Below are 27426 nucleotides of genomic sequence, written 5' to 3'. Positions count from 1 at the left end.
TACTAAGTCAGGTTTTATTCAGTTGTTTCTTTGAAAAATTGCTTTAAACACTATGTGTTCTTTTATATAAGATTCTGTTTATCCTAAGAATTTCCAGTCTAGTGACGTGATAATGCCATGAACTAATCATCCAGTGCTGAATGTCGGAGCACAGGGTGGTCAGGGAAAGCTTGAAGAAGGAAAAGGTTTCAGTGGAAGTGGACACATGGAGGCAGAGAGATGTTCAGGAAGCAGCAGAGTAAAATAACTGAACTCTACTTGTGCAATTCCAGCTGCCTGGTAAATATTTCTACTTGAATGCCTTGGGTACCTCAAACCCTTATGTTACTAATTGACATAACCTACCTACATCTTCTATATTCCCAGTATCCCGCCAGTCAACCCAAACTCAAAACTGAATGCTTATCGCTTTTCTCAACATTTTATTATGAAATTTTTCAGAGAAAAAGGATTGAAAGAATTGTATAGTGAAAACTGTATATCCTCTACCAGGAGTTTACAGTTAATATTTTCTTTTTGCTTTATCATATCTGCCCATCTTTTTATCCACCAGTCCATGTTATCTTTCTTAATGTATCTCAAAGTAAATTGCAGGTATCATACACTTCACCCCTAAACACTTCAGCTTGCATATCATTAACCTGAGTTCAGTATTTGTTTTCAGGAATTTGTAAATATGAAATTTACATATAGGGAGGCTGAGGCAGGAGAATCGCTTGAACCCGGGAGGCAGGTGCTGCAGTAAGCCAAGATCACGCCACTGCACTCCAGCCTGGGAGACAGCGCGAGACTCAGTCTCAAAAACATAAAGATAAAATTTACATATGGTGAAATGCATAGATATTGAGTATGTGATGAGTTTTGATAGATGCACACACCTGTGTGGTCAAACCTCTGTCAAGACACAGACATTACTATCATCCCAGAGAGCTCTCTCGTACCCCTCTCCAATCCATCCCTAACCGCAGAGCCAACAACTGTTCTGATTTTTCCAGTCTCATGGTTCACCTTTACATTTCCCCCTTCCCTACTCCCCTCCACCTATTTCTGCATAAATATTAAGCTTGATAGTCTTCCTCCTTAATATGTTTCAAGCCTTTGGCTCCGCCATTACCACTGCCACTGTCTTAGGCCTCATTCGTTTCTAAACTTACTGTAATAAGTATCCTTTTTTTTTTTATTCTGCCGTGCAGTTAATCTCACACATTGATGCCAGAGTAATCTTAATGTTAAGTAGTACCTTGATGATGACAGTCCTGTGTTCTGCATCTTTAGTGGATTCTTACTGCTTTTATGGTAGACTCTAAGCTCCAAGAGGACCAGGACCACGTCTGTCTTGCTATCCCTAGTGTTTAACCTGTCATCTGGCCTATTGTAGACAGTCAGTAAATACTTGTCAAAGAAATAAATATCAGGTAAGTTCAAACCTTGGCCAAGCATTCATTAAGTGTCTAGATTTAGCCTAATCCTCCCTTTTCAGCTTTACCTCTTATTAGTCTGTTGAACATACACTGTGTGGAAATCAGACTTGCTTCCCATACATTCTTACCTCTATTCCTTTGCTCATTTTTTACAGTGACCTTACTCTTCCTGCCTATTGAAGCTCTGCCCTCTTTGCAAGACCTACTCAAATGCCACCTCTTCTAAGACATCCTGAACACCCCCCATTAGAATTAACGTCTAAACTCCCATATTACCTTGCTGTCTTATTGCACTTATTTTCTTCCTTACATTGGCATTATCTTTGTACATATTCTGTTTCCCTTATTAAAGACTATCAGGGAAGACTGGTTCTTAGAATTCATAGAAGGAGCTGGGTGCGGTGGCTCACACCTGTAACCCCAGCAGTTTGGGAAGCAGAGGCAGGTAGATCACTTGAGGTCAGGAGTTCGAGACCAGCCTGGCCAACATGGTGAAACCCCCATTTCTACTAAAAATACAAAAATTAGCTGGGTGTGGTGGCATGTGCCTGTAATCTCAGCTGCTCTGGAGGCAGAGGCAGGAGAATTGCTTGAACTTGGGAGGCAGAGGCTGCAGTGAGCCGAGATTGTGCCACTGTACTCCAGCCTGGGCGACAGTGTGAGACTCCATCTCAAAACAAACAAAATAGAATTCATAGAAGGGGCTACACCCAATTTCTTTAACTTAGCAGCACTGTCTGCTTGGGGCAGAACATAAGCTCCTTTACCACCTTATAGTATTTTGAACTCCTCAATGTCCTTAGTAAACACTTTGTAATTATATGTCGAATGAATATGTGGATGAAAACATAGTACTGAAAAGGTAGGTTGGGAGCAAATTGTAGAGAATCTTAAATGCCAAAGTAAAGGACTTGGCAGCAGGCAATTTGGGGTTTATAAGCAAGGTTTAGTTATGATCTAAATGATAAGAATAAAATGATAGAGTTGTATAAGGTGGATTAGACTAGGGAGAGACTAATAACCAAGGGAGTTACTATAGTCCAGAAGGTTAGTAATAAAAACCTAAGAGACAGGAGGATTGCTTGAGTCCAAGAGTTCAAGGCTGGCCTGGGCAATCTAGCAAGATCCAGGTGTGGTGACGCATGACTGGAGTCCCAGCTACTCCTGAGGCTGAAGTGGGAGGATCACTTGAACCCAGGAGTTCAAAGCTTCTGTGAGTTGTGATTGTGCCACTGCACTCTAACCTGGTTGACAGACCAAGACCCTGTCTCTTTAAAAAAGAAGAAAAAAAAAAAAAGCTTGAGAAAAATAAAATTGAAGAGATTGATTCAGGAGAGGCTCTGAAGGAAAAATTGACAAGATCTACCTAGAGCAGGGGTCCCCAATCCCCAGACCACGGACCAGTAGCCGTCCATGGCCTGTTGGGAGCTCACATTACTGCCTGAGCTCCACCTCCTGTCAGATCAGCAGCAGCAATAGATTCTCATAGGAGCACAAACACTGTCATGCTGTACCCCGTCGCAAACCCCAGCAGGCTCCTTATGAGAATCTAATGCCTGATGATCTGTCACTGTCTCCCATCACCCCCAGATGGGACCATCTAGTTGGAGGAAAACAAGCTCAGGGCTCCCACTGATTCTACATGATGGTGAGTTGTATAATTATTTTATTATATGTAACATAATAATGTAATAATAATAGAAATAAAGTGCATAATGTAATGAATGCACTTGAATTATCCCGAACTCCACCCCCACCCCTGCCCCAGGTCCGTGGAAAAATTGTTTTCCACGAAACCGGTCCCTGGTGCCAAAAAGGTTGGGGACTGCTGACCTAGTGGGCTTGTATCTGGGAAGCCAGAAACATAAATGAGTCTAAGAAATACCTCTTCAGCTTTGAACCTAGATACATTGGAAAAATAATAAGCTCTTCAGAGTTAATGACTTGTCTATAATTTGCCCATGTGGCTAGCAGTTGCTAGTGAAAAATGAATTTTATAGCAAAAACCTTAAGAGTTAATATTTGACTGGCTGTCCAAAAAATCTGAAGTAGTCATAATCTGAATTTAATCATTTATTTGTCCAACAAACATTTATAATGTATATACTGTGGTTTTTAAACCTGATTTGTGCGTTAAAAATTCCTATAAAGGTTTTTAAAAATATCTTTTCCTGGGTTTTGTTTCAGTATAAAAAAGAACTGTATAAAAGTCAGGGACAGGAAGGCACAATGGCATGCACCTGTAATCCCAGCTACTTGGGGGGCTGAGGTGGGATCACCAGAGCCCAAGAGTTTGAGACCAACCTAGGTGATACAGCAAGACTCTACCTGTTAATTTTTTTTTTTTTTAATTAGCCAGGCACGGTGGCAAGCACCTGAGTTTCAGCTACGTAGGAGGGTGAGGCAGGAGGATTGCTTGAACTCAGGAGTTCACAGCCAGCTGGGCAATATGGTAAGACCCTGTCTCAAAAAAAAAAAAAGTCAGGGACAAAGTCCACCCAGAGGTAGAAAAGAATGATTTAGGAGTAGTGTTTCTTCAACCTACAATGAGCAGAGACTGGAGAAACTACTGGTAGAAATGCCAAAGGACTCTGTGGGCCCCTTCTACCTTAGATTCTAGGACTAGGACTCTAATAAAAATAGAGAAGTTAAGAACAATAGCTGGTTTGGGAGAAGAAGATAAGTTAGATTTAGATCGGGAGATTCAACATAGCTAAGTGGTTCAGAGCGTGTGCTGTGGAACCCACCTGAGTTCAATTCCTGGCTCTGTTCAACCACTTACAAACAATGTGATGTTGGATAAGTTACAGAACAACTCCATCTCTAAGTTGAGGATAATAACAGACTTACCTCCTAGGGTTGTGAGGATTAAATGAGGCAATACATGCAAAAGTGTTCAGGGCCTCGGTGTGCCAAGGCGCTCTGGGACGCCACATCAAACTCACCAGGACAACGCTTGATATTTTAAATACATTTTGAGACAAACAGCAATACTTGACATCTCCCAGATACCTTATGAACTACTAGTTCAAAGTAATTCCCAGTTTCAACAATGTATGTTACGTTCTTTTCAGTAGTGCCATATCTTTTCAAAGCCAAGTGTGTGTGCTCTAGAGGTAAAAAGCAACTACCACATTGAAAACCCACATAAGCACTGTGAACCAAGAACATTGGAGAACTTTGTCTTTGCACGATGCTCAGCACATCAGTGAGCATTCAATAAAAACTATAATTATCTCAGTGGCAATGGAAGTTCAAGACCCAGAATTTGGCTGGAACTTGGGTGAGAAATTGAGTGTTCATGTGTGATAAATGAAATAGGTAAATGGACAAGAGGAAATTGAGCTCAGCAGAATTTTGTAGAACACTTATACAGGGGCATTTATATAAGAGGAGGAAGAGGGGGCAGCTATATTGGAGGAGAAACACAGAAGGGCGGAGAAAGACAGTTTCAAGAGTAGAACGATCTCGTGCTAGAGAGGCCAAGGAGTTCAAGTGCAGTAGATAGGAATGGAGCTGGGTCAGGGGTTGAGGAAAGAGTGAGCGGTGTGGAAGTGAACGCAGCAGCGGTGGGCTCTTACTCGAGAATTTTGACTGACACAAAGAAGGGAAATTACACTATTTCCTGGGTGAAAAGTAGCCTTTCAGTTGTTTCGGAGGTGGTTTTTGTTGTTTGATTGGTTGGTTTTATTGGTTTTGAGTCCTACATTCTAAAGAAGAATAGAGAAATTATATGGTAATATCTTGATGATTTCCCACTAAAGATCATCTTATTACAGTGGAAGCTTTTCATTTATATAGGAGGAGCAGGATACAATTACATTTTAAATATACCTTACTTTTGGTTTTACCCCAAATAAAAGCCCGTTTTTTGTCACTTAAAATAATAGCTGGGCGTGGTGGCTCACACCTGTAATCTAGCACTTTCGGAGGCCAAGGTGGGTGGATCATGAGGTCAGGAGTTCAAGACTAGCCTGACCAACATGGTGAAACCCCGTCTCTACTAAAAGTACAAAAATTAGCCGGGCGTAGTGGTGCGCACCTGTAATCCCAGCTACTCGGGAGGCTGAGGCAGGAGAATCGCTTGAACCCGGGAGGCGGAGATTGCAGTGAGCCAAGATCACGCCACTGCCCTCCAGCATGGGTGACAGAGCGAGACTGTGTCTCAAAAAAATAAATAAATAAATAATATCCCGTAATGTTGCCATTTCAGAGACATGCCTTTAGTTATCTGTGTGTTTCCAAAATATGCACATTTTTCTGAACCTAATGCTGGGCCGGGTAGCCTAATGCCTGGCACACCCAGACATTGTTGATGTAATAAACACAAGTCTGAAACATAACTAGACTTGTGATGCTATTACATTACTTCTCTCTCTGGCAAACCTGAGGCTAAGTAACAGCAACAATAAATGATAGAAATTAGTCACTACCATCTATTGAGTGCCAGGCTCTCCTAGGCATTTTCTGAATGTTACCACTCTTGATTAATAATTATCATTAGCCCCACTGACAGAGGAAGAAGCTATAATCTTTCCACTATGCCACATGCCTTTCCACAGCTTTAAGACATGGTTACTCGGTGCCATGATACATCTTTGACTCAAATTCAGCAGACTTGGATTCTTACTCTGGTCTGCTACTTAATAGGTCTGTTCTCCTGAGATTGCTTTCTCACTTCTGCTCATTTGTAAATTGGGGTCAGATTAAATTAGGTGGTGCATGTAACATGCTTAGCACAGGGCATGGTTTAGTAAATGTCAGCTGTTACAGTTACTTTCGCTTACGTCTTAAGTTCTTCAGAAGTCCAAAATATATTTGAAAACATCTTTTTAAAATTTTGTTTTCAGCCACTCATTTCACATATTAGACTAAGCAAGGAGATTATGTTTTATGCATATAATACCCACCTTACTATAACCTCCTACCTTTAGGAACCAAATCTGTGGTTACGTCACATATTTGGAAAATAGTTAAGAACCAGAAAGAAAACAGGGCCTCTAAGGAGCAAAAGCAGATGTTATAAAACCTACAGCTCATTAGAGAGCTTCGTCGTCACTAAAAGAAGGACCAGTGAGGTGAGTCCTGTGACCTCTCTGCCTCTGTTCCTTTATGCTTAAAATGGGGAACTAGCACCCAGCCTACTTCACTTACAAGGATGTCATGGAAATCAAATGAGGTGCTACACATGAATACACACTTGGCCTCTTCATGCACAGTTCTGAGACTTTGCTATTCAATAGTACATATTTACTCTGCTCTTACATCCTCCCAGGTGGTAAGGACACAAAGATGAAGATACAGTGTCTGCTCTCAAAGAGCTTTCAGTCCAGTAAAAGGTTGGAAAGGACTTGGTGTGTTGAACTTCAACAGAGGCATGGGCGCAGAGTACTGAAAGAGTGCAAGGAAAGCCCGGAATGGCTGGCTTCCTGGGAGAGCTGTCATATGAACCAAATCTTAAGGCCAAGTAGGAATTATCAGGTGGAAAATAGGAGTAGGCACCTCAGTCACGGAATGGAAAATATTTGTGAAGGCCCTGAGACGCCAGAGGGCACAGGATGTTCGGAGAAACCCAGGAAGTTGATATGACTGAAGCGAAGCCAGCGGAAGGTATGTAGAAGGCAGGAAGAATTGCTACCAGGCTGGCCTTCTAGGAAGGGGCAGGAGAACTGAGTAGGAATTGGCAAAGCACAATCCTAACAGCTGTACATGTAGAGTTCCTCGTATGTTCTAGGCACTGCACTAGTTTTTTATCTACCATATATCACCGAATTTTCACAAGAACCCAATGAGGTATAGGTGTTGTCATCTCAGTTTCACAGAAATAAGCTTAAATAAATGAAATAGCATGCTCCGGGACATACCTGTTCATGGCAGAACAGGAATTAGAACCCAGGTTTTTCTGACTGCAAGAGCCACACTCATTTCAATATACAGAAAGTGGTTAAATTATATTCATTGATGTGGTATGAGAGATAGTGGAAGTATAGAGTACATGTAGAAAGATTTTCATTCAAGGAAGTTAAAATAAAAACTTTGGTGTAGAAACCTTACTTATCTGCTGGTTTTCTTTTTAGCCAGATCAGATTTGGGGATCTCAGTCAAGTTAGTTCAGAAGAGCATCAGGTGGTAAAATGGTTACAAGTCCAGGCTCCAAAGCCAGGCTGCCTGTGTTTAGTGGCCCCGCCACTCCATGGAGTTGTGAGTCTGGATCTCAGTTTCTTCATTTGTACACTGGCAGGAATGATAGAACTTACTTCATAGGGTTGTTATGAGGTTTAAGGGAATTTCTATGGGTAAAGGTCTTATGACAGTGGCTCGTACGTAGTATTAACATCACCAAATTTCTTTTTATTTTATTTTATTTTTTTGAGACGGGTTTTCGCTCTTGTCACCCAGGCTGTAGTGCAGTGGTGCAATCTCAGCTCACTACAACCTCTGCCTCCAGGGTTTAAGTGATTCTCCTGCCTTACCCTCCCAGGTAGCTGGAATTACAGGTGCCCGCCACCACGCCCAGCTAATTTTTGTCTTTTTAGTGGAAACAGGGTTTCACCACCTTGGCCAGGCTGGTCGTGAACTCCTAACCTCAGGTGATCCACTTGCCTCGGCCTCCCAAAGTGCTGGGATTACAGGCATGAGCTACCACGTCCAGCCACCAAATTTCATTTTTAAGAATCATAAGCAGTATTGTGCTTCAACTTCCAAATATTGTATTCTTTAAAACAGGATCTTAAACTAGAGTTATGAGGAGAGATTTTCATCAGGTTATTAGAGTTCTATGACCCAAAAAAGTTAAGCAGGACACTTTATAAAGAGCATTAAGAAGTTGCATTTTGGGCCAGGAGCAGTGGCACATACCTGTAATCCCAGAGTTTTGGGAGGCCAAGGCAGGATGATCACTTAAACCCGTTCAAGGCTGCAGTGAGCCATAATGAGCCACTGCACTCCATCCTGGGTGACATAGTGAGACCCTGTTGCTTAAAAAGAAGTTGCTTTTTGAATATTCTTGATACTGTGACATACCTCGTCAAATATTTAAAAGGAGATCCTGGCAGTAAAATGGTAACATCATGAGTCACATGTAGTTAAGTGGACTTGTTGCAAGTAATTTGCTACTAATAATAAAGTATCCAAGTTTTTAAAATATTAACATTTTGTTAATTAAAGAAGTGTCTTGTGTATCCCAGCTGTAATCTACTTGCCATCCTGTATGTTTTCTTTCATGAGAAAATTTAGAGTGGAATTACTGGCCTTGCATTTGGAATCTCATGGAAATGTTTTGTATTTATAGAGATCATCCTCTATTTGTATATTTTTAATTTAGAAAAATGTGCCATGGAAAATTTTTAACCCTTAAGTTTGAAATCTGAACTTTAGGTCCACAGACTAGAGTTGCATCTTACACAGTGATTAGGTTTTAAGTCAGCACGTAAAGCGAACAGTGTAAGTAGTCAGTTTCCCTTGAAAATCCTTTAGAAAGGCTCCACATTGAAGGCTGACAGAGTCTCAGCCCAACAGAATGTCATTCCAGTGCAGCTAGATTTTTCTCTCCACCACCAGATGAAGTCATTGGCCTTGTTCAGGAACCATGATTTTACCTTATTTTTTAAATTACCTTAGCTACAAACATCAGAATCACACTTGTGTAGTGAGTTGCCCACACTGAGAGAGACACAGAAACTATCTGGGGAGAATAGATTTATATCTCCTGTCCCACTCACTCCAAGGTATAGGTTCTTAGAGTGGAATGAGTGGCAGGTGGAACACCCAGACTAATTAAACCACACCCCACCAAATGGCCACGAGTACCCCTTACATGAACTCATGTGCGAGCGTGTGTATGTGTTTGGGTGTGCGTGTGGTGCCTCTCCATTGTATCTTAGGCCCAATAAAGGAGGATTTGAGAGGATCCTTAGAACACTTAAGACATTAGGAGATAAAAAGCTGATACTGAATTAATAAAGGAGATCCAGCACCCACAACACACTTCTTTACCATCTCTAAACAGGACTGGCTTCACCAGAAGAATACTAAAATAGTATTTTTAGTTTGGTTTGCTATTTCAATGAAAAATTTTAAAATAAAGGGCTTGCTGCTATTTGTCTAATAAAGGTCAAATGATTTCACCCTATCCTCCTTCACCACAATTTTTATTTTTTAAAAAGCTTGTATTGGCTTTTTGGGTGCCACAACTTCTATTTTTGAAAATGCATAAGGAATAGAAAAGAATTCATATTAGTTTTCTCTTGTGGCATAACAAATTATCACAAGCTTAGCAGTTTAAAACAACATCTATTTACTATCTCACAGTTGTGTAGATCAAATTCCTCCTGGAGGACTCAACTGGGTTCTCTGCTCAGGGTCTCACAAGACTGAAATCAAGGTGTCCACTAGAGCCGGGTTCTCATCCGAGGCTCAAGCTCATTCAAGTTGTTGACAGCTTTCAGTCCCTTATAGTTGTAGAACTCATGGCAACTTGTTTTCTTCAAATTCGAGACCAGCAGAGACTTTCGTGCCTTCTTGTCTCATTTTATTTGTGTGTTTCTTAACGTTGGTTCGATGTGGGGGGCGGGGGGGGTTTGTTTTGTTTTTTTGTTTTGAGACACTTTTACTCATGTTGCCCAGGCTGGAGGGCAATGGCACCATCTCAGCTCACTGCAACCTCCACCTCCCAGGTTCAAGTGATTCTCATGCCTCAGCCTCCTGAGTGGCTGGGACTACAGGCACGTGCCACCATGCCTGGCTAATTTTTCTATTTTTAGAAGAGATGGGGTTTCACCATGTTGGCCAGGCTGGTCTTGAACTGCTGACCTCAGGTGATCGGCCCACCTTGGCCTCCCAAAGTGCTGGGATTACAGGTGTGAGCCACCGCACCCAGCCAATGTGGTTTCTATTCATGTGAAATTTGTTCAGGAAACTCTTGAAGATTTTATTTTTTGCAGCAGCAGCAGCTTTAGGTCAACAACAAAATTGAGAGGCAAGTACACAGGTAACCCATATATCCCCTGTCCCACACATGCACAGCCTTCCACACTGTCAACATCCCCCACCAGACTAGTACATTTGTTACAACTGATGAACCTACACTGACACATCATTATCACCCAGAGTCCATAGTTTACACTGGGGCTCCCTCTTACATTGGTGTTGTCCATTCTATGGGTTTGGACAAATGTATCATGACATGTATCCACCATTACAGTCTCAGGCAGAGTATTTTCACTGCCCTAACAATCCTGTGGTCCACCTATTCATTACCTCCCTGGCAGCCACTGAACCTTTTATTGTCTCCATAGTTTTGCCTTTTCCAGAATGCCACATAGTTGGAATCATACATTATCTGGCCTTTTCAGATTGGCTTCTTGCACTTAATAATATGTCCTTAAATTTCCCCCATGTCTTTCCATGGCTCGACACCTTTCTTTTTTTCCTTTTAGCATTGAATAATATTCCATTGTCTAGATATAGTACTACAATTTATTCATTCGCTGATTGTAGGACGTCTTGGTTGCTGTCAAGTTTTGGCAATTATGAATGAAGCTGCTATAAACTTCCAAGTGCAGGTTTTTGTGTGGACATCCTTTGAAAACAAGGGAGTTTTCAACTCCTTTGGGTAAATATCAACGAGCACAGCTGATGGATTATATGTTAAGAATGTTTAGTTTTGTAAGAACCACCAAACTGTTTTCCAGAGTGGCTATACCATGGGATCTCAGCCCCATTCAGACAAGGATCTTGGCCTGTCTCATTGGCCATTGAGTCCCCAATACCTTCAATATTTCTTGCTTGAAAGAATGAGTGACTGAATATTTTTAGGAATGAGTCTACCCAAGAAATGTCATTAAGCCCCTTCCAAACCACCACCTGGGGTCTGGGGCTTTTAAATTTTATGTTTTTTTAAATGTTATTATTTTTTTAAGATGGGGTCTCACTCTGTCACCCAGGCTGGAGTGCAGAGGTGCAATCCTAGCTCACTACAGCCTCAAACTCCTGGGCACAATCAATTATCCCACCTCGGCCTCCTGAGTAGCTGGGGCTACAAGCACGCACCACCACACCCAGCTAATTTTTTAATTTTTTGAAGTCTCACTGTGGCAACGTAGCAAGACTGCATCTCTACAAAAAAAAAAATTAGCCAGGCACGGTGGCACACGTAATCTTAACTACTCGGGAGGCTGAAGCTGGGGAATCAGTTGAATCCAGGAATTCAAGACTGTAGTGAGCTATGATCACACCACTGCACTCCAGCCTGCATAACAGAGTGAGATCTTGTCTTAAAAGAGAGATTTTTGGATAATAGTTCTTTATCAGCTATGCCCCTTGTAAATATTTTCTCAGTCTATGGATTGTCTTTCTTAAGTGTCTTTTGCAGAGCAGAAGTTTTTAATCTCTTTAATGAACCCCAGTTTATCAGTTCCTTCTTTCATGGATTGTCTTTGGTTTCTGTTTCTAAAAAGTAATTGCCAAGCTCAAGATCATCTCCTGTGTTGTCGTCGGGAGTTTTATAGTTTTGTACTTTACATATAGGTCTGAGACTTATTTTGAGTTAATTTGTGAAGGGGGTAAGGTCTGTGTCTAGATTCCTTTTTTTTTTTTTTTTTTTCTGACATGTGGATATCCAATTGTCCCAGCATCATTTGTTGAAAATACTATCTTTTCTTCATTGTATTGTCCTTGCTCCTTTGTCAAAGATTCGTTGACTTTATTTAGGTAGATTTGTTCCTGGGCCCTCTGTTCTGTTCCATTGATGTATTTGTGTATTCTTTCACTAATGCCACACTGTCTTGGTTATTGTAGCTTCATAGTAATATTGAAGTAGGGTAGTGTCAGTGCTCCAACTTTGTTCTTCTTCAATACTGTCTTGTCCATTCTGGGTCTGTGGCCTCTTCATATAAACTTTAGAATCAGTTGATGTCTTCAAAATAGCTTGCTGGGCTTCTTGCCTCTTTTATGTGCTCACCTGCTATGGTCAGGCCCAGTCAGGATAATCTCCCTTTTGACTAACTCAGAGTCAACTCACTAGAGACCTTAAGTGCATCTGCAAAATCCCCTTGCCATATAACATAACATGACCATGTCTTGCCCACCCTTACGGGAATGCAAACCCAGGAGCAGGGGTCTTGGGGGCCATCTTATAATTCTGCTTGCCACAAAAATAACATTGAGTACCTACTGAAGTGCCACACAGCAATGGAGTAATTCCCACCTTTGAGTTAAATCGTGTTATCCAAGTTTTGTAGGGAAACGAAATGTCAGGAAAATGAAGCAATTCATGTAACTAGTAAACAGCATGGTCAGGATTCTAACGCAGATTCGCTGGTCTTGAAAGCCATTTTGCCACACTATCTCTAATAAATCCTGTCACATCCTCCTCCTTCTCAGTTTATTTGCTTTTCTCCCAACCCACTGTCTTGATTGTGGGCCATCATCATTCATCCCTTCCCCGCACTCCTGCAGCAGCCTCCTGATTGGTCTTCCTGCCTTTGCTCTTGTTTTTCTCCAGTTTGTTCTCCATAGTCCTTAAGTGTAACCCTGACTATATAACTTCCTGCTTAAAATACTTGAATGGCATCTTCCGGACAGAATCCATGCACTTTAATATGGGTTACATGGCCTCAGTTGATGGGCTCTGCCTGCCTCTCTAACATCATCTCTTACCTCTCTCTTCTTTGATGAATGTGCCCCATGTTGTTGCCTCTGCCTAGAACACTCTTAACCACCCTTCATCTGCCTACTTCTATCCAACTCTCTGGTTTAGATTAAATGTCACTTCCTCCAGAAGGCTTTCTTTGACTCCCTAACTTGGGAAGTTACTCCTACTACGTGTTCCCATAGCACCCAATGCTTTCCCTATAATAGCACTGTGTTTTATTAGAATGACATATTTAACTGCCTCATTTGTTAGATTCTGCATCTGATCCTTATCTGTATTCCCAGTGTCTGGCAATATGGATACTCAGTAAATATTAATAAATGAATAGTAGAATACTTTAATGGGTTACTTTTTTTCTACTACCTTTGAAATCTTAGTCTCTGCTTTTCCTTAATTGCCATTGAAATACTTTTAATATCACACATTAGAAAAGCTATCCACTTCCCATGTGTTTTATTCAGGATCCAATAATTGGTATATGGTGAAGCTGAGACAAGATTGTGGGTCTTTAAATTGTAAATTTCATGTGTTTTCCACTATTTTATGCAGCTTAACTTCCTTAGAATTAGATCTGGGCTTCAAAAGCTTATCCTCCTAACTACTTGCTATACCACCACCCAGCACAGGTACTCAATAAACGCTAATCTATTTTCTACATAATTGAATAAAGTCCTTCGTAAGAGTTATGAAGGAAACCCTTTTCTTCAGTATGTGAATTTGGATCTATAGTATATTGGCCAAGAATTGTGATTAGTGTGACAGCTATAGATAGCCTTATAGAATAGGAACATTAACCTTTTACAGTACTGTGTTTGAGAAAACGTTAAACGCCTTCCTTGTAAGTTTTATAATATGCCAAACAAGCTATGAAATCTCTCAAGCATATATACTTTCTAATGTTCTCAGTATTCTGTAGTGAGATTGATTGTACAGTTGGGAAAGATTTGGCAGCATATAGACTTCCACAAATTATTCTTTCATCATGTATTCTAGCAAATGTCAGGCATATAGATAAGCCATTATTAAAAGATTAGTATGAAATTTAACAAACATACCACAAATTTTATCTCCAAATAAGTGCAATCTCATTCAAAGCAGTTAACCTTGGAAGGTGTTCTAGGAATGTTTCTATTCATCAAATGATTTCCGAATCGCTTTTGGAATTAAAGTCAGAGTCCTCACATAAGCTTTTTATTGCCATCAGCCTCAGTCTTTGTCCTTTGAGGGTCGTTATTTTATGGCAACAACATGAAGAACTAAGGCAGCTAGACAGAGTGCACAATCGAGCTTTGTTTAAAGCAAGATACAAATCTGAAGTTATGAGACAGGACTGTATGGCTGGTTTGGTTTTTGTCACAAAACCTGACTCTTAAGGCAAACAAAAGCTCCCAAGGGCTTTTAAAGCACCATACATTCATGTCATATTTTTTTGTTGTTGTCGAGATGGAGTCTCGCTCTGTCGCCCAGGCTGGAGTGTAGTGGCGCAATCTCAGCTCACTGCAAGCTCCGCCTCCCAGGTTCACACCATTCTCCTGCCTCAGTCTCCCGAGTAGCTGGGACTACAGGCGCCCACCACCACGCCTGCTAATTTTTTATATTTTTTTATATTTTTAGTAGAGACGGGGTTTCACCGTGTTACCCAGGATGACCTCGTGATCTGCCTGCCTCGGCCTCCCAAAGTGCTGGATTACAGGTGTGAGCCACCCCACCCAGGCACATTCATGTCATTTTAATAACTGTAGGGCCAAAAAGGACTAGGAGTAGATGAAAGACGGAGAATCATATTTTGATGCTTCCAGATGAGTTTTTGAGGAAAGCCATACTGAAAAGATTTGTTAGATTAAGATTATTAAGTGATAACTCTTTCTATTTTAAATAGTTAACTTTCTCTGTAAGGGAGCAACATATGTTCTTTCTTGGGCCCATAATGCATGGCCCTGAAAGTCAGGGCTACCTGGGTTGTGGTTATAACTGGCAGGGTCTGTTATACTAGCTTAGTGGTGGTACCCTCAGCAAGTTACAGTTTCTCTGACTTTAATTTTTCCCATGCTCACAATGGGAAATTTGGATAGATGAATCTAATTGCATGTCTCTTTCTAGATAGGAAAAACTTAACTTTTTCCCCTTAGACCATGTGTAATTGTAAAATGGAATGCATAGAAATCAAATCTTCTGTTTTATATATCTCTTGTTGAACTGACTTTAAAAATAATTTGATTTTGTTTCTCAAAAATCATATATTCCTTTTGGCATTGTCAGAATGTAGTGAAGAACAAACATGCCTCAGGTAGTACACAGCAGTTTGTTGAAGTGAAGGCGTTGCATCTGACAGTGACTACCAAAGAATTATCTTCAGTTATTTATTCACTTCTCACCTTGAACCCAAAAAATGTGAACAATCCAATAATGAGAAGCTACAAATGACAATAAAAGCAGGATGAGGGAAATTACAAGATTAGAAATCAAAACCAGAGAAGCAAAAAGAACATAGATTTGGCTTTTGGGTTTCTGGCTCCAAAGTTTAAAAGGAAATTATGTGGTTCAGATTTTCAAAGATGAGAAAAATAGACACCCCAGGTAAAGATTTTCTTAGCACTTAATTCTGAAAGAAATGTGTAACATGGGATTGTATATAGGGAGAAGGAAGATCTTTACAAATAATTTAGCATGTGGTTTTTACCTACTAAAATTAAAACTGATGTTCATCTCTGAGTGGTAAGTAACATGGATTAAAAATGTATTTTCCTGGCCAGGCACGGTGGCTCAAGCCTGTAATCCCAGCACTTTGGGAGGCCGAGGTGGGCAGATCGCCTGAGGTCAGGAGTTCGAGACCAGCCTGGCCAACATGGTGAAACCCCATCTCTACTAAAAATACAAAAATTACCCGGGTGTGGTTGTAGGCACCTGTAATCTCAGCTACTTGGAAGGCTGAGGCAGGAGAATCGCTTGAACCCAGGAGGCGGAGGTTACAGTGAGCCAAGATTGCGCCACTGCACTCCAGCCTGGGCGACAGAGTGAGACTCTTATCTCAAAAAAGAAAAAAAAAAAATATTATCCTGTTTAGGAAAGCTGGTTAGTAGTTTGGAACTCTTCCACTGATGAAAAAGTTTAGGTATCCTTCTATTTTATTACTATGGATTCAGGGTTACTAAACTTGGGTTCTAATCAAGTCTTACCCTGTTGTATCTTCTATGCGGCACTAGCCAAAAAAGAAGAACATGTCGGCCTACCAGGTGTTCTGTAAAGAGTATCGCGTGACCATTGTGGCTGACCATCCAGGTATAGGTAAGAACATTGCTGATCTGTAGCGCTTTTGCTTTCCATTTATATCTTGAAGCAGTGCAATTAATTTCTTCTTCCTGTAGCATTAGAGCATAAATCTTGTTTCTTTCCTCAGTTCTGCAAATCACTTTAGATTTTGCCTTAGTTTACCTCATCTGTAAAAGAGATGAACTTTCTATACATATCTCTTAAACTGATAAGGTGGGAAACTGTGTTAAAATAAATGTTATAAAGCACATACATAAATGCACAAAAATATACAATTGTTTATTTCCAAGATTCTATAATTGGCCTTTTCCTTAAACTGCCCTTGGACGTAAAGTTATAATGAGATGTCTTGTATTATATTGTTGTAAAGATGCTCTTCAACTTATGATAGTGTTACATCCTGATAAACCCATTGAAAATTGAAAATACTGTAAGTCAAAAATGCATTTAATACACCTAGCCTACAGAACATCATAGCTTAGCTGAGCCCACCTTAAATGTTGCTCAAGACACTTACATTTGCCTACACTTGGGCAAAGTCATTTAACACAAAGCCTGTTTTATAATAAAGTGTTGAATATCTTGTGTAATGTATTGAATACTGTACTGAAAGTGAAAAACAGAATGGTTGTATGGGTACTAGAAGTACAGTTTTTACTGAGTGCATATTGCTTTTGCATCCTCATAAAGTTGAAAAATCAAAAGTCAAACTATCGTTTAAGTCAGGGACTGTCTGTATTTGTCTCTGTATTAGAAGTTAATGAGGTGAGAAAAACACTATACCAGAGATCCTGGACACATGTCACTTAACCGCTACAAATTTCATTTGCCTAATGTGTAAAATCGCTGCCCTACCAACTCCAAAAGGCTGCAGTGTTAGGCACACATGAATATGCTTTATAAAGCACAAAACTCTTATACAATGGAAGGGTAAGATTACACATCTAGAGGATTGCTTCTGAGCTGCTCTAGGGAAATCCTTCTTTGGTTCTAATCATTCAGAAATTTGGTAAAAACCTAACATCTTTTTTCAGATTCTATGCATATTTTTTAACCTAAGTTGATAGGCCTTGTATTGTGGGATCAAATTAAAGACACCAGAGGCAGGATGCAGTGGCTCATGCCTATAATCTCAGCACTTTAGGAGGCTGAAGCAGGAGAATTGCCGGAGCCCAGGAGTTTGAGAGCAGCTTGGGCAACATAATGAGACCTCATCTCTACAAATAATAATTTTAAAAAATAGCCGGGCGTGGTGGCTCACGCCTGTAATCTCAACACTTTGGGAGGCCGTGGTGGGTGGATAACCTGAGGTCAGGAGTTCGAGACCAGCCTGGCCAACATGGTGAAACCCCATCTCTACTAAAAATACAAAAATTAGCCAAGCATTGTGGTGCATGCCTGTGATCCCAGCTACTCTGGAGGCCGAGGCAGGAGAATCACTTGAACCCGGGAGGCAGAGGTTGCAGTGAGTTGAGATCACGCCACTTCACTCCAGCCTGGGCGACAGCGAGACTCCATCTCAAAAAAAAGAAAAAAGAAAAAAATTTTAAAAAATTAGCTAGGCATGGTAGCCCACGCCTGTGGTCCCAGCTACTTGTGAGGCAGAGGTGAGAGAGTGGTTTGAGCCCAGGTGGTTGAGGCTGCTGTGAGCCATGATCACACCACTGCACTCCAGCCTGAGCAACAGAGCCAGACTCAGTCTCAAAAAAAGACACCAGAAAGATGCTTAAGGAATAAATCCCTAGGGAGTAGATGGTTACGAGTTGAGACTGTCTCGTGACCATCAAAACATCCCCTTCCCTATAGAAAAAAATCAAAGAAAAGTGATGGGATTGGGGTTGGTGTTTTGAAAGAATCTTGGAATATTTAAATCTGACCTTCAAAACCCTTTTCCAGTTTTCACTTTCACCAATCTTCTATTTTGTTAATAGCTAACCCTTTACTGTATTGAGTGTTTTACTCTTTTATGCCAGATTTTGGGGAACTTAGTAAAAAACTGGCTGAGGTGTGGAAGCAATTGCCAGAAAAAGACAAACTGGTAAGTACATTTTCTTACAAACATATTTTTCAGTGCTTCTTGCCTTCCAAAATATGTAATTCTTCTATAGACCAGCCAGCCAGACAGCACTGAAAATAGTGAAGAAAATTACAAATCAATAGAAAATGGTTTAGCAGAGGACATTAACACTGTTAGTGCCAGTTCACTGTACATGAGGATTTAGCTATAGCAAGGCTGTCTTTTCTAACCTGGTCTAGTTTTTTCCAGCAGTGTTACATTTGAGCCAAAAGATGACCTAAGTTGAGGAGTAATTAAAGTGTTAAAAGAAATTCTAAAATCAGAGCTGTTTACTGCAAACACCTAGTAATCAGTCATGGTCTGAGAACTGAGGAAAGTTATCCTCTCAGCAGTCACTGCAAACAATAAAAACATGAGAATGTGATTACTAGGTAGCCAGGTTCAAGGTTATCATCCTCATCAACCATTACCAAATAATGTACTCTACTATCAAGAAGCTAGTAAGACACTGATAAACAGTCACCTGGGCTGGGCATGGTGGCTCTTGCCTGTAGTTCCAGCACTTTGGGAGCCTGAGGTGGTGGATCACCTGAGGTCAGGAGTTCGAGACCAGCCTGGCTAACATGGTGAAACCCCATTTCTATTAAAAATACAAAAAATTAGCCAGGCGTGGTGGCGCATGCCTGTAATCCCAGCTACTCGCGAGGCTGAGGCAAGAGAATCACTTGAACCCCAGAGGCGGAGGTTGCGGTTAGCCAGGATCACACCATTGCACTCCAGCTTGGGCAACAAGAGCAAAACTCCATCTCAAAAAAAAAGAGTCATATCTGAATCATTGAGACTTATGATATGAAAGTCATATAGGAGCAAGATGTCATCTAGATGAACAACCATTCTTCACCCAGGTAGATTATCCTTAGTTTTTGTTTTCCATGTTATTGTTATCCTGCTATTGTGTTGGTATTGCCAACCAGCAGGTTAGAAGAACCACATAGACATTTTATTGAGCCAGATGTTTAATCTGTGATTTTGCATTTCAACTTACAGTGATCTAAAAATCAGTGCCGAGATCTGACCATTAGCATTGAGGAATGTTTATAGTCCTTTACTAAGATATTAATGTAGTCAGCTGTCTGAAATCAGTTCAGTGACCCCCAGCTTAAAAGTTAGCATTAACCCTTGTCTGCCTACCTCCTACTATTGCCTTTCTTTTCTCCATTTTGTTCTTTTATGACTGCTTTTCCTTTTACATTTTGTCCTTCTTAATTTAATTTAATGTTCACTGATGTGATTGCAGATTTGGAAGCAAAAAGCTCAGTATCTGCAGCACAAACAGAACAAAGCAGAAGCCACAACTGTGAAAAGGAAAGCATCCAGCTCAGAAGGTTCCATGAAAGTCAAAGGTAGTGACCACATCCCGCTCCTGCTTTTCTCTAAAGCATGTGAATTTTGCTTCCTTGCTAAGAAACTGGGAAAAAAGCTTGCAATATTAGAAGTGGACCTTGATTCCCAAGTATTATTACCTGGGAATGTTACAAGCTACCAGAAAGAGATGTTCAAATTTAGAAAATGCAAATCAGAAGTCAGCAAACTTTTTCTTTAAAGGTCCAGAGAGTAGATCAGGCGCAGTGGCTTATGCCTGTAATCCTAGCACTTTGGGAGGCCAAGGTGGGCGGATCACCTGAGGTCAGGAGTTCGACACCAGCCTAACCAACATGGAGAAACCCCGTCTCTACTGAAAATACAAAATTAGCCGGGCATGGTGGCACATACCTGTAATCCCAGCTACCAGAGAGGCTGAGGCAGGAGAATTGCTTGAACCCAGGAGGTGGAGGTTGCGGTGAGCCGAGATCGTGCCATGGCACTCCAGCCTGGGCAACAAGAGCAAAACTCCATCTCAAAAAAAAAAGGTCCAGAGAGTAAATATTACAGGCCTTGTGTGTTGTATGCATTCTCGCATTCTCTGTCACATATTCTTTGTTTTTCTATAACCCTTTAAGAATGTAAAACTATTCTTAGCTCACGGGCTGTGAAAAAAAAAGAGACCATAGACTGAATTTAGCCCACAGGCCACAGTTTTGCTAATGCCTGGTATAATTCATAAAAAGGGAAAATCAGGAAGAACAACTTTGTATTGTTCAAGGCTGTAAGCAAGTTTTACCTGTCTGCCTCAATGCTCTGTTCTCAGCCTCTTCTGTAGGAGTACTGTCACCCCAGAAGAAGTCCCCACCCACCACCATGCTGTTACCAGCCTCACCAGCCAAAGCCCCTGAGACAGAGCCCATTGATGTTGCTGCTCATCTTCAGCTGTTGGGAGAGTCCCTAAGCCTCATTGGACACCGTCTGCAGGAAACTGAGGTGAATACAACTATCAGCAGCATGACTACAGTTTCCCATATAGTTTCCCATATAATTTTGATTCATTCACTCATTTTTACGTACATGTATTGAGCATCTACTTTATGCTAAATTATGCCAGGTACTCAGGATGCAGTGATATAGAATATATAATGATAATAACAGAAATATCTATAGAAATATTCAGTCTACCTATTAGCTCTCAAAGTTTCACTAATGATATCCTATTGAAACAATGGCACAAAAAGAAATTGGAATACCCTGTAACTTATTTTTATTTTTTTAAAATGCAATGAGGGCTGGGCGCAGTGGCTCACGCCTGTAATCCTAACTTGGGAGGCCTAGCTGGGAGAATCGCTTAAGGCCAGGAGTTCGAGACTAGCCTGGTCAACATAGTGAGACTCCATCTCAAAAAATACATACATTCAAAAAATTTAAAAGAAATAAAAAGGGGGCTGGGTGTGGTGGCTTACGCCTGTAATCCCAGCACTTTGGGAGGCTGAGGCAGGTGGATCAGGAGGTCAGGAGTTCAAGACCAGCCTGGCCAATATGGTGAAACCCTGTCTCTACTAAAAATACAAAAATTAGCCAGGCATGGTGGCATGCACCTGTGGTCCCAGCTACTCGGGAGGCTGAGGCAGGAGAATCGCTTGAACCCGGGAGGCAGAGGTTGCGGTGAGTCGAGATTGCGCCACTGTACTCCAGCCTGGGCGATAGAGCAAGACTCCATCACAAAAAAGAAAGAAAGAAAAACGCAGTGGTGGCTGGGAACGGTGGCCCATGTCTGTAATCCCAGCTATTTGGGAGACTGAGGCAGGAGGATCGCTTGAGGCCAGGAGTTGGAGAGCAGCCTGGGCAACATAGCAAGACCCCATTTCTACAAAAAATTAAAAAATTAGCCAGGCATGGTGGTGCACACCTGTAGTCCCAGCTACTCGGAAGACTGAGGCAGATGGATTGCTTGAGCCCAGGAGCTCAAAGGCTGCAGTAAGCTATGATTGCTGCACTGCACTCCAGCCTGGGTGACAGAGCAAGACCCTATCTCTTCTAAAAAAACAAAAACAAAAAGGCAAGATAAAGGATGAGTACAAATTCCATAGCAGTTTTGATTACTTCTGTCTCCTTCTAAGAGACTTTGAATTTTTCTGTGCATTTCCAGCAAAGTCTTGAATAGAGATTCAATTGTATAGGAGATTAAGAGTTCCTCTATTTTGAAAATAGGTAACAAATGGAGAAGCTAAGGTTCTCAGCTCTCCATTACTCTGCACTTAAATTGTACAGTGCTATATGCCCTAGGGAGATTTTTGTCCTTTTAAGCTTCAATTTCAAAATCCCTTAACCTGCACAGCTGTCGTGTTTCATTTCTGTTACCATATTCAATTTCTAACAATATTGTCCCCTTAGCTAACTCAGTAGTTCCGCTTTCTACCAAGTTCTAGTAAGACATTTCAGCAAAGAAGTCAGTCTAAGCTACTAAAGCCATTTTTAAGCTAAGAAATTAATGTAGGAATGTAAAACTAATCACTTGCTTCAATGTGGAAATTGAATTATTAAACAAATAAAATGCCAAAGGCCACAAGAGCTAAAGCTGTATCTAAATTCTTTGGCTAGTTTCTAAAAATTTAGCAGTAGTCAAAAGAACTTTAGCACTTTCATATAGGCTCGATATCTGAATGGACATAGATATTTCCAGAAGGAATATTCTGTGACCTTATTTTTCATATTTAATCATTCTTACATTTCGTAACAAGTTAGAAGTAAAAACGGTTTGTTTTAAGCATATTCTGAATTTTCCCAGATATTTCCATTTAGTTTAGTAAATACAAAGTTCACCCTTTTAAAGTGCAGAATTTAGTGATTCTTAGTATATTCACAGAATTGTGAATCACTACTATTTCATTCCAAAACATACTGTTACCCGTAAAAGAAACCCTGTACCAGCCAGGCACGGTGGCTCAGGCCTGTAATCCCAGCACTTTGGGAGGCCGAGGCAGGCAGATCACGAGGTCAGGAGATGGAGACCATCCTGGCAAACGCGGTGAAACCCCGTCTCTACTAAAAATACAAAAAACTAGCTGGGCGTGGTGGCGGGTGCCTGTGAGAGGCTGAGGCAGGAGAATGGCGTGAACCCAGGAGGCGGAGCTTGTAGTGAGCCGAGACTGCGCCACTGCACTCTAGCCTGGGCGACGAAGCGAGACTCCGCCTCAAAAAAGAAAAAAAGAAACCCTGTACCCATTAGCAATTATTCCCCATTCTCCCTCTAATCCACTTTTGGCCTGAATTTAATCATTTTCATAGATCTCTGCAATTTTACAGTTTCCACATACCACTTAATACTATTATTTACTTTATAATTTTATTTAAATAAACTCATCTGTGCTTTTACAGTGACATTCATGACATCTCAAGGGTTATATTCTATTTTTTAATGTACATCGTAATGGACATATAATTATCAAAATAATATATTCAGTAGTAAATTAATGTTCATCATTTTAGCAGTAAAACTGGAACATACAATGCAAAAGTTAGAAAATTAAGGCTAGAGGCCAAGCACTGTTGCTTGTGCCTGTAATCCCAGCACCCCGGAAGCCAAAGTGGGAGGATCACTTGAGGCTAGCAGTTCGAGATCAGCCTGGCCAACGTGGCAAAACCCTGTCTCTACTAAAAATACAAAAATTAGCCAGTCGTGGTGGTGCACACCTGTAATCCTAGCTACTTGTGGGCCTAAGGCAGGAGAATCGCTTGAACCAGGAGGTGGAGGTTGCAGTGAGCCGAGATCACACCACTGCACTCCATCCAGCCTGGGCAACAGAGTGAGACCCTGTCTCAAAAAAAATTAAAATAAAAATGTGTGTGTGTGTGTGTATGTGTATCTTAAGAAAGTTAAAGCTAGAACCCAAATTGCAGAGGGACTTCATAGACATTCTGAAGTGTGTATACTTTACTGTTGGGGAACTACAGGGGTTTTTAGAGTGGAAAGGGATGAGATCAGAGCTCTCATTTACTTTTCTCTGAGAATATCTTTTATTTTAGATTGGAAGTGAAAAGAGACCAGAATTGGGGAGAAGTTAAAACAATAATCCTAGTCTAGATGTGACAAAGATAAATTAGCTATAAATAACTATAGGGCAAAGGTAATAGAATAATATTACTAATTACTGACATTTTTGGGGTTTTAGCTATTATCTTCCCTGTATACTAACATTTTATTGAAGGCTTACCCAGCTTTGGTTCAGAGTGCTTAATATGAATTATATCATTTAATTCACACTGCAGCTTTGTGAGGCAGAATTTTTGTTCCCCCCATTTTACAGAAGAATAAACAGAGTTAAAGAGGTGAAGTCACTTTCTCTAGAGTTTAGCCCCTAACTGGTAAAGCAGAGACTTGAATTTGGAATGTGACCTCAAGGTCCGGGTTCTTAACCTCTTACTGTACTGCTGCCCTCAGAAAGTATAGAGGGGAGATGTTGACAAGGAGGATGAGGGAAAGGAAGAGTCAGTGATGGCTAGGCCTTGAGACTCGGCAGTTATGTGCATGGTGGTGACTGTGGCAGAGAAATGGATGCTAAAAGGAAGGCTAAGGCCGGGCGCAGTGGCTCACGCTTGTAATCCCAGCACTTTGGGAGGCCGCGGCGGGTGGATCACGAGGTCAGGAGATCGAGACCACGGTGAAACCCTGTCTCTACTAAAAAATACAAAAAAATGAGCCGGGCGTGGTGGCGGGCGCCTGTAGTCCCAGCTACTCGGAGAGGCTGAGGCAGGAGAATGGCGTGAACCCAGGGGGCGGAGCTTGCAGTGAGCCGAGATTGCGCCACTGCACTCCAGCCTGGGTGAAAAAGCGAGACTCCGTCTCAAAAAAAAAAAAAAAAAAGGAAGGCTAGATTTGGATGGGAAGGTTATTCTTCCTTACAGCAAGTTGAGATGGAGAAATATCCAAAAGGAGAGACCCAAAAGACAGCCAGAAATGCAATTTTTAATGTCAAGATATTGGTAGTAATATTCATAATTACTGATATTTTTTGAGTACTTACCCATATATTAAGCACCATCCCAAGTATATTATATCTATTATCTCAATCCCATCTGCTGCAGATGCTGTTAGTATTTTACAGGCACAGCATAGTAAGCAACTTGCCTAGGTACAAAACAGTGAGTCGTGGAGCCAGGATCTGGACCCGGGCAGTCTTGAATCCAGAGCCCATTTTCTTAAGGACTCTGCTGTGTTGCTTCCCAATATGACATATCCTCACACTGCTTCTAGTTAAAGCAGATTATACAAGAACTGGGCAGCAGCAACAGTCTTTCTTATCTCTTTGAATCACAAATAGACAATATGAATTACATAAAATGTTAAAATTTGAACCAAATTCACTTTGAGAATGAACAACTCAACCTAGAAATATTGTATCATCAGCTATCAAAAGCTACATACATGCAGGGTTGTAGGATTCTCATAGTAATCACATCTGAGCTAATCTGTGGAGTTTATAACAGATATACTTTGCATACATAATTACAAATCTTACCAACAGCTCTCCAGAGTAGGTAAAGCATTTTTTACTATTCCTGTTAAGGAGACAGAAGTTAAGGATTTGACCTCCCCAAGGTCACATAGAAGGTAAGATGGGCTAGGATTACAGAAAGGAAACCTGGGAATGTGTTATAAAAGTTTTCTTTCTAAACAACTTACAGTTATCAAAGTAAACTTTCCATTTCTGCTGTAAAGTTTCGAATTATAAGATTAGAACTGCCTAGGATTTAAAGTACTGTGTGAGAAAGTCAGCCCGAACACAGAGAGAGCATCAGGAGTGTGACTCAAGCAACAACCTCCTCTCCTTTTCAGGGTATGGTGGCTGTGTCTGGCAGTTTGTCAGTGCTTCTGGATTCCATTATCTGTGCCCTTGGCCCCTTGGCATGTCTCACCACACAACTACCTGAATTGAATGGCTGTCCCAAACAGGTCTTGGTGAGTTTTCCCTGGATTTTTAGGGTCAGACCCGTTGGGCGTCAGAGATGGCCTGCCTTAATGAGCACTGTCAGACACACATAAGGCTTTGTGACACACAGTGCTTCCTTCATCTGTTGGCCCATGGAACGTGATGCTATATTATCAAATGCATGCTGTGCTTTCACTGAAACTAGAAAACAAGCCATTTACCAAAACAGTACTTAAGAAAGAAGCATTCTAGCCCTTGAGGTACTGCAATTCCTGTGTTTCCTGTTTGCTATTCTGCACCCAAAGACAGTACAGGAATTGTTTCCCTCTTTTTTACTAGGATTAATGGGAGAAGTCAGCAGAAAAGTTCCTAGCATAACAAACAAGAGGATGCCGTCTTCATTCTCACCTGTTTTTCTAACTCCATTTGATTTTTCTTATCTCTCTCCTTGAACAAAGAAACATGTCTCAGGAAACCAAGGTAAACTACTCTTCAGTTGAACATTTTTCTTTGTTTTGCAGTCAAACACACTAGACAACATTGCTTACATCATGCCTGGACTGTGACAGCAAAGAATCCTGGGACAGAAACCTTATCCTACACCATTGCTGGTTTGTGTATATATGACTGTTCCAGATTCCTTCACTGGCCTCTGGGTGTAGGTTTTAAATTTTTATATCTATACATACATATATACAAATATATATAATGTACAATATATACATAGGACTGTAACTACTTTGCTTTTAATAATTTTATGAAATGGCAAAGGTTTAGCCAAGAGGAAATTTTGGCATGAATACAGGCTTGGGATTCTTTTTTCTCCTGTGGTGGATAAATCTGCCTTAAAAATCAATGTAACTTGGGGGCTGGGGGCTTGTTCTGGGTGCCAAGCGCATCTCTTTATGGACAGCTAAAATGTGATTGTTTTCCAAACTCAGTTGGACCTCCAGACCCATCACTGACCATTTGCCTTACCTGTCTTAGTCTGAAATGTAATAGGAAAGATAACAGGAAGATGCCAGTTGACTGAAAATTCAAAGCCTTTCAATTTGAAGTGACCTAGGTGAGAGGTGATAAAATTTGTTCCCATTATAGTTACGGAGGTGGCTTAGGTGAATTGAGTAGGGGGTTCATTCCAATTCCTGCTGTATAGGTGTCCATGTCTCAAAATTTATTGTAATCATTGGTACCACTGGCGGCCTCAACAGAGGCCAAGGAGTTCTGTGAGCGCTGGCAGCAAAAAACACCTTGGGGGGTGAAGCTGTCAATGCCACCAGTTGGACCTCCATACATCTGAGCTAACCCAGAATATTTAGTCTGAAGAACTAAGAGCTGGTGTCTTTCACTGGCAGCATGAAGTTAGCCACCAAGTCCTCACAAGCCGTGCTGCTTAGTTGCTCGGTGGTTATGGATAAACTTTGCCCAGCATGATTTTTGGGTTCATCTTATCAGTTCCCCTGGTGGGCAGATACACAGTGTTCTGCATTCCACATGTAAGTGAATTGCAAAAACAAAACAAAACTCACTCTCTTGTAGGTTTATTTATGTGTGTGTGAATGTGTATTTTAATTATGTGTATTTAACTCTTTAAAATCTCTTAGATTTTAATTTATCCTGTAAATTTCTGTATATATAATTTAATAACAGAAGCCTCCACCAGCAACAGCATGTGGAAGATACAGATTTGTCATTCCTCCCTCCTTCTTTCCTTCCCTCCCTCCCTCCCTCCCTTCCCTCCCTCTTTCCTTCCCTCTTACCTTCCTT

The 27426-nt window shown here is 41.0% G+C and overlaps 1 protein-coding gene across 4 annotated transcripts in view; it reads left to right on the top strand.

The window, feature by feature from the left end:
• The window catches only part of HMGXB4 (HMG-box containing 4), a 53899-nt gene extending 26473 nt beyond the window's left edge, over positions 1-27426 (top strand). For all 4 annotated transcript variants that reach the window (XM_058431194.1, XM_032140140.2, XM_032140137.2 and 1 more), the window contains 6 exons: positions 16278-16359; positions 18318-18382; positions 19659-19764; positions 20550-20719; positions 25566-25688; positions 26181-27426. In XM_058431194.1, the coding sequence (XP_058287177.1) occupies positions 16278-16359; positions 18318-18382; positions 19659-19764; positions 20550-20719; positions 25566-25688; positions 26181-26225 (591 nt within the window). In that variant the 3' untranslated portion in view covers positions 26226-27426. The remainder of the gene's footprint in view (positions 1-16277; positions 16360-18317; positions 18383-19658; positions 19765-20549; positions 20720-25565; positions 25689-26180) is intronic.

Source organism: Hylobates moloch, unplaced genomic scaffold (assembly GCF_009828535.3).
Source record: "Hylobates moloch isolate HMO894 unplaced genomic scaffold, HMol_V3 SCAFFOLD_19, whole genome shotgun sequence".
Taxonomy (NCBI): Eukaryota; Metazoa; Chordata; class Mammalia; order Primates; family Hylobatidae; genus Hylobates; species Hylobates moloch.
This window is presented reverse-complemented; position numbering and strand designations above follow the sequence as displayed.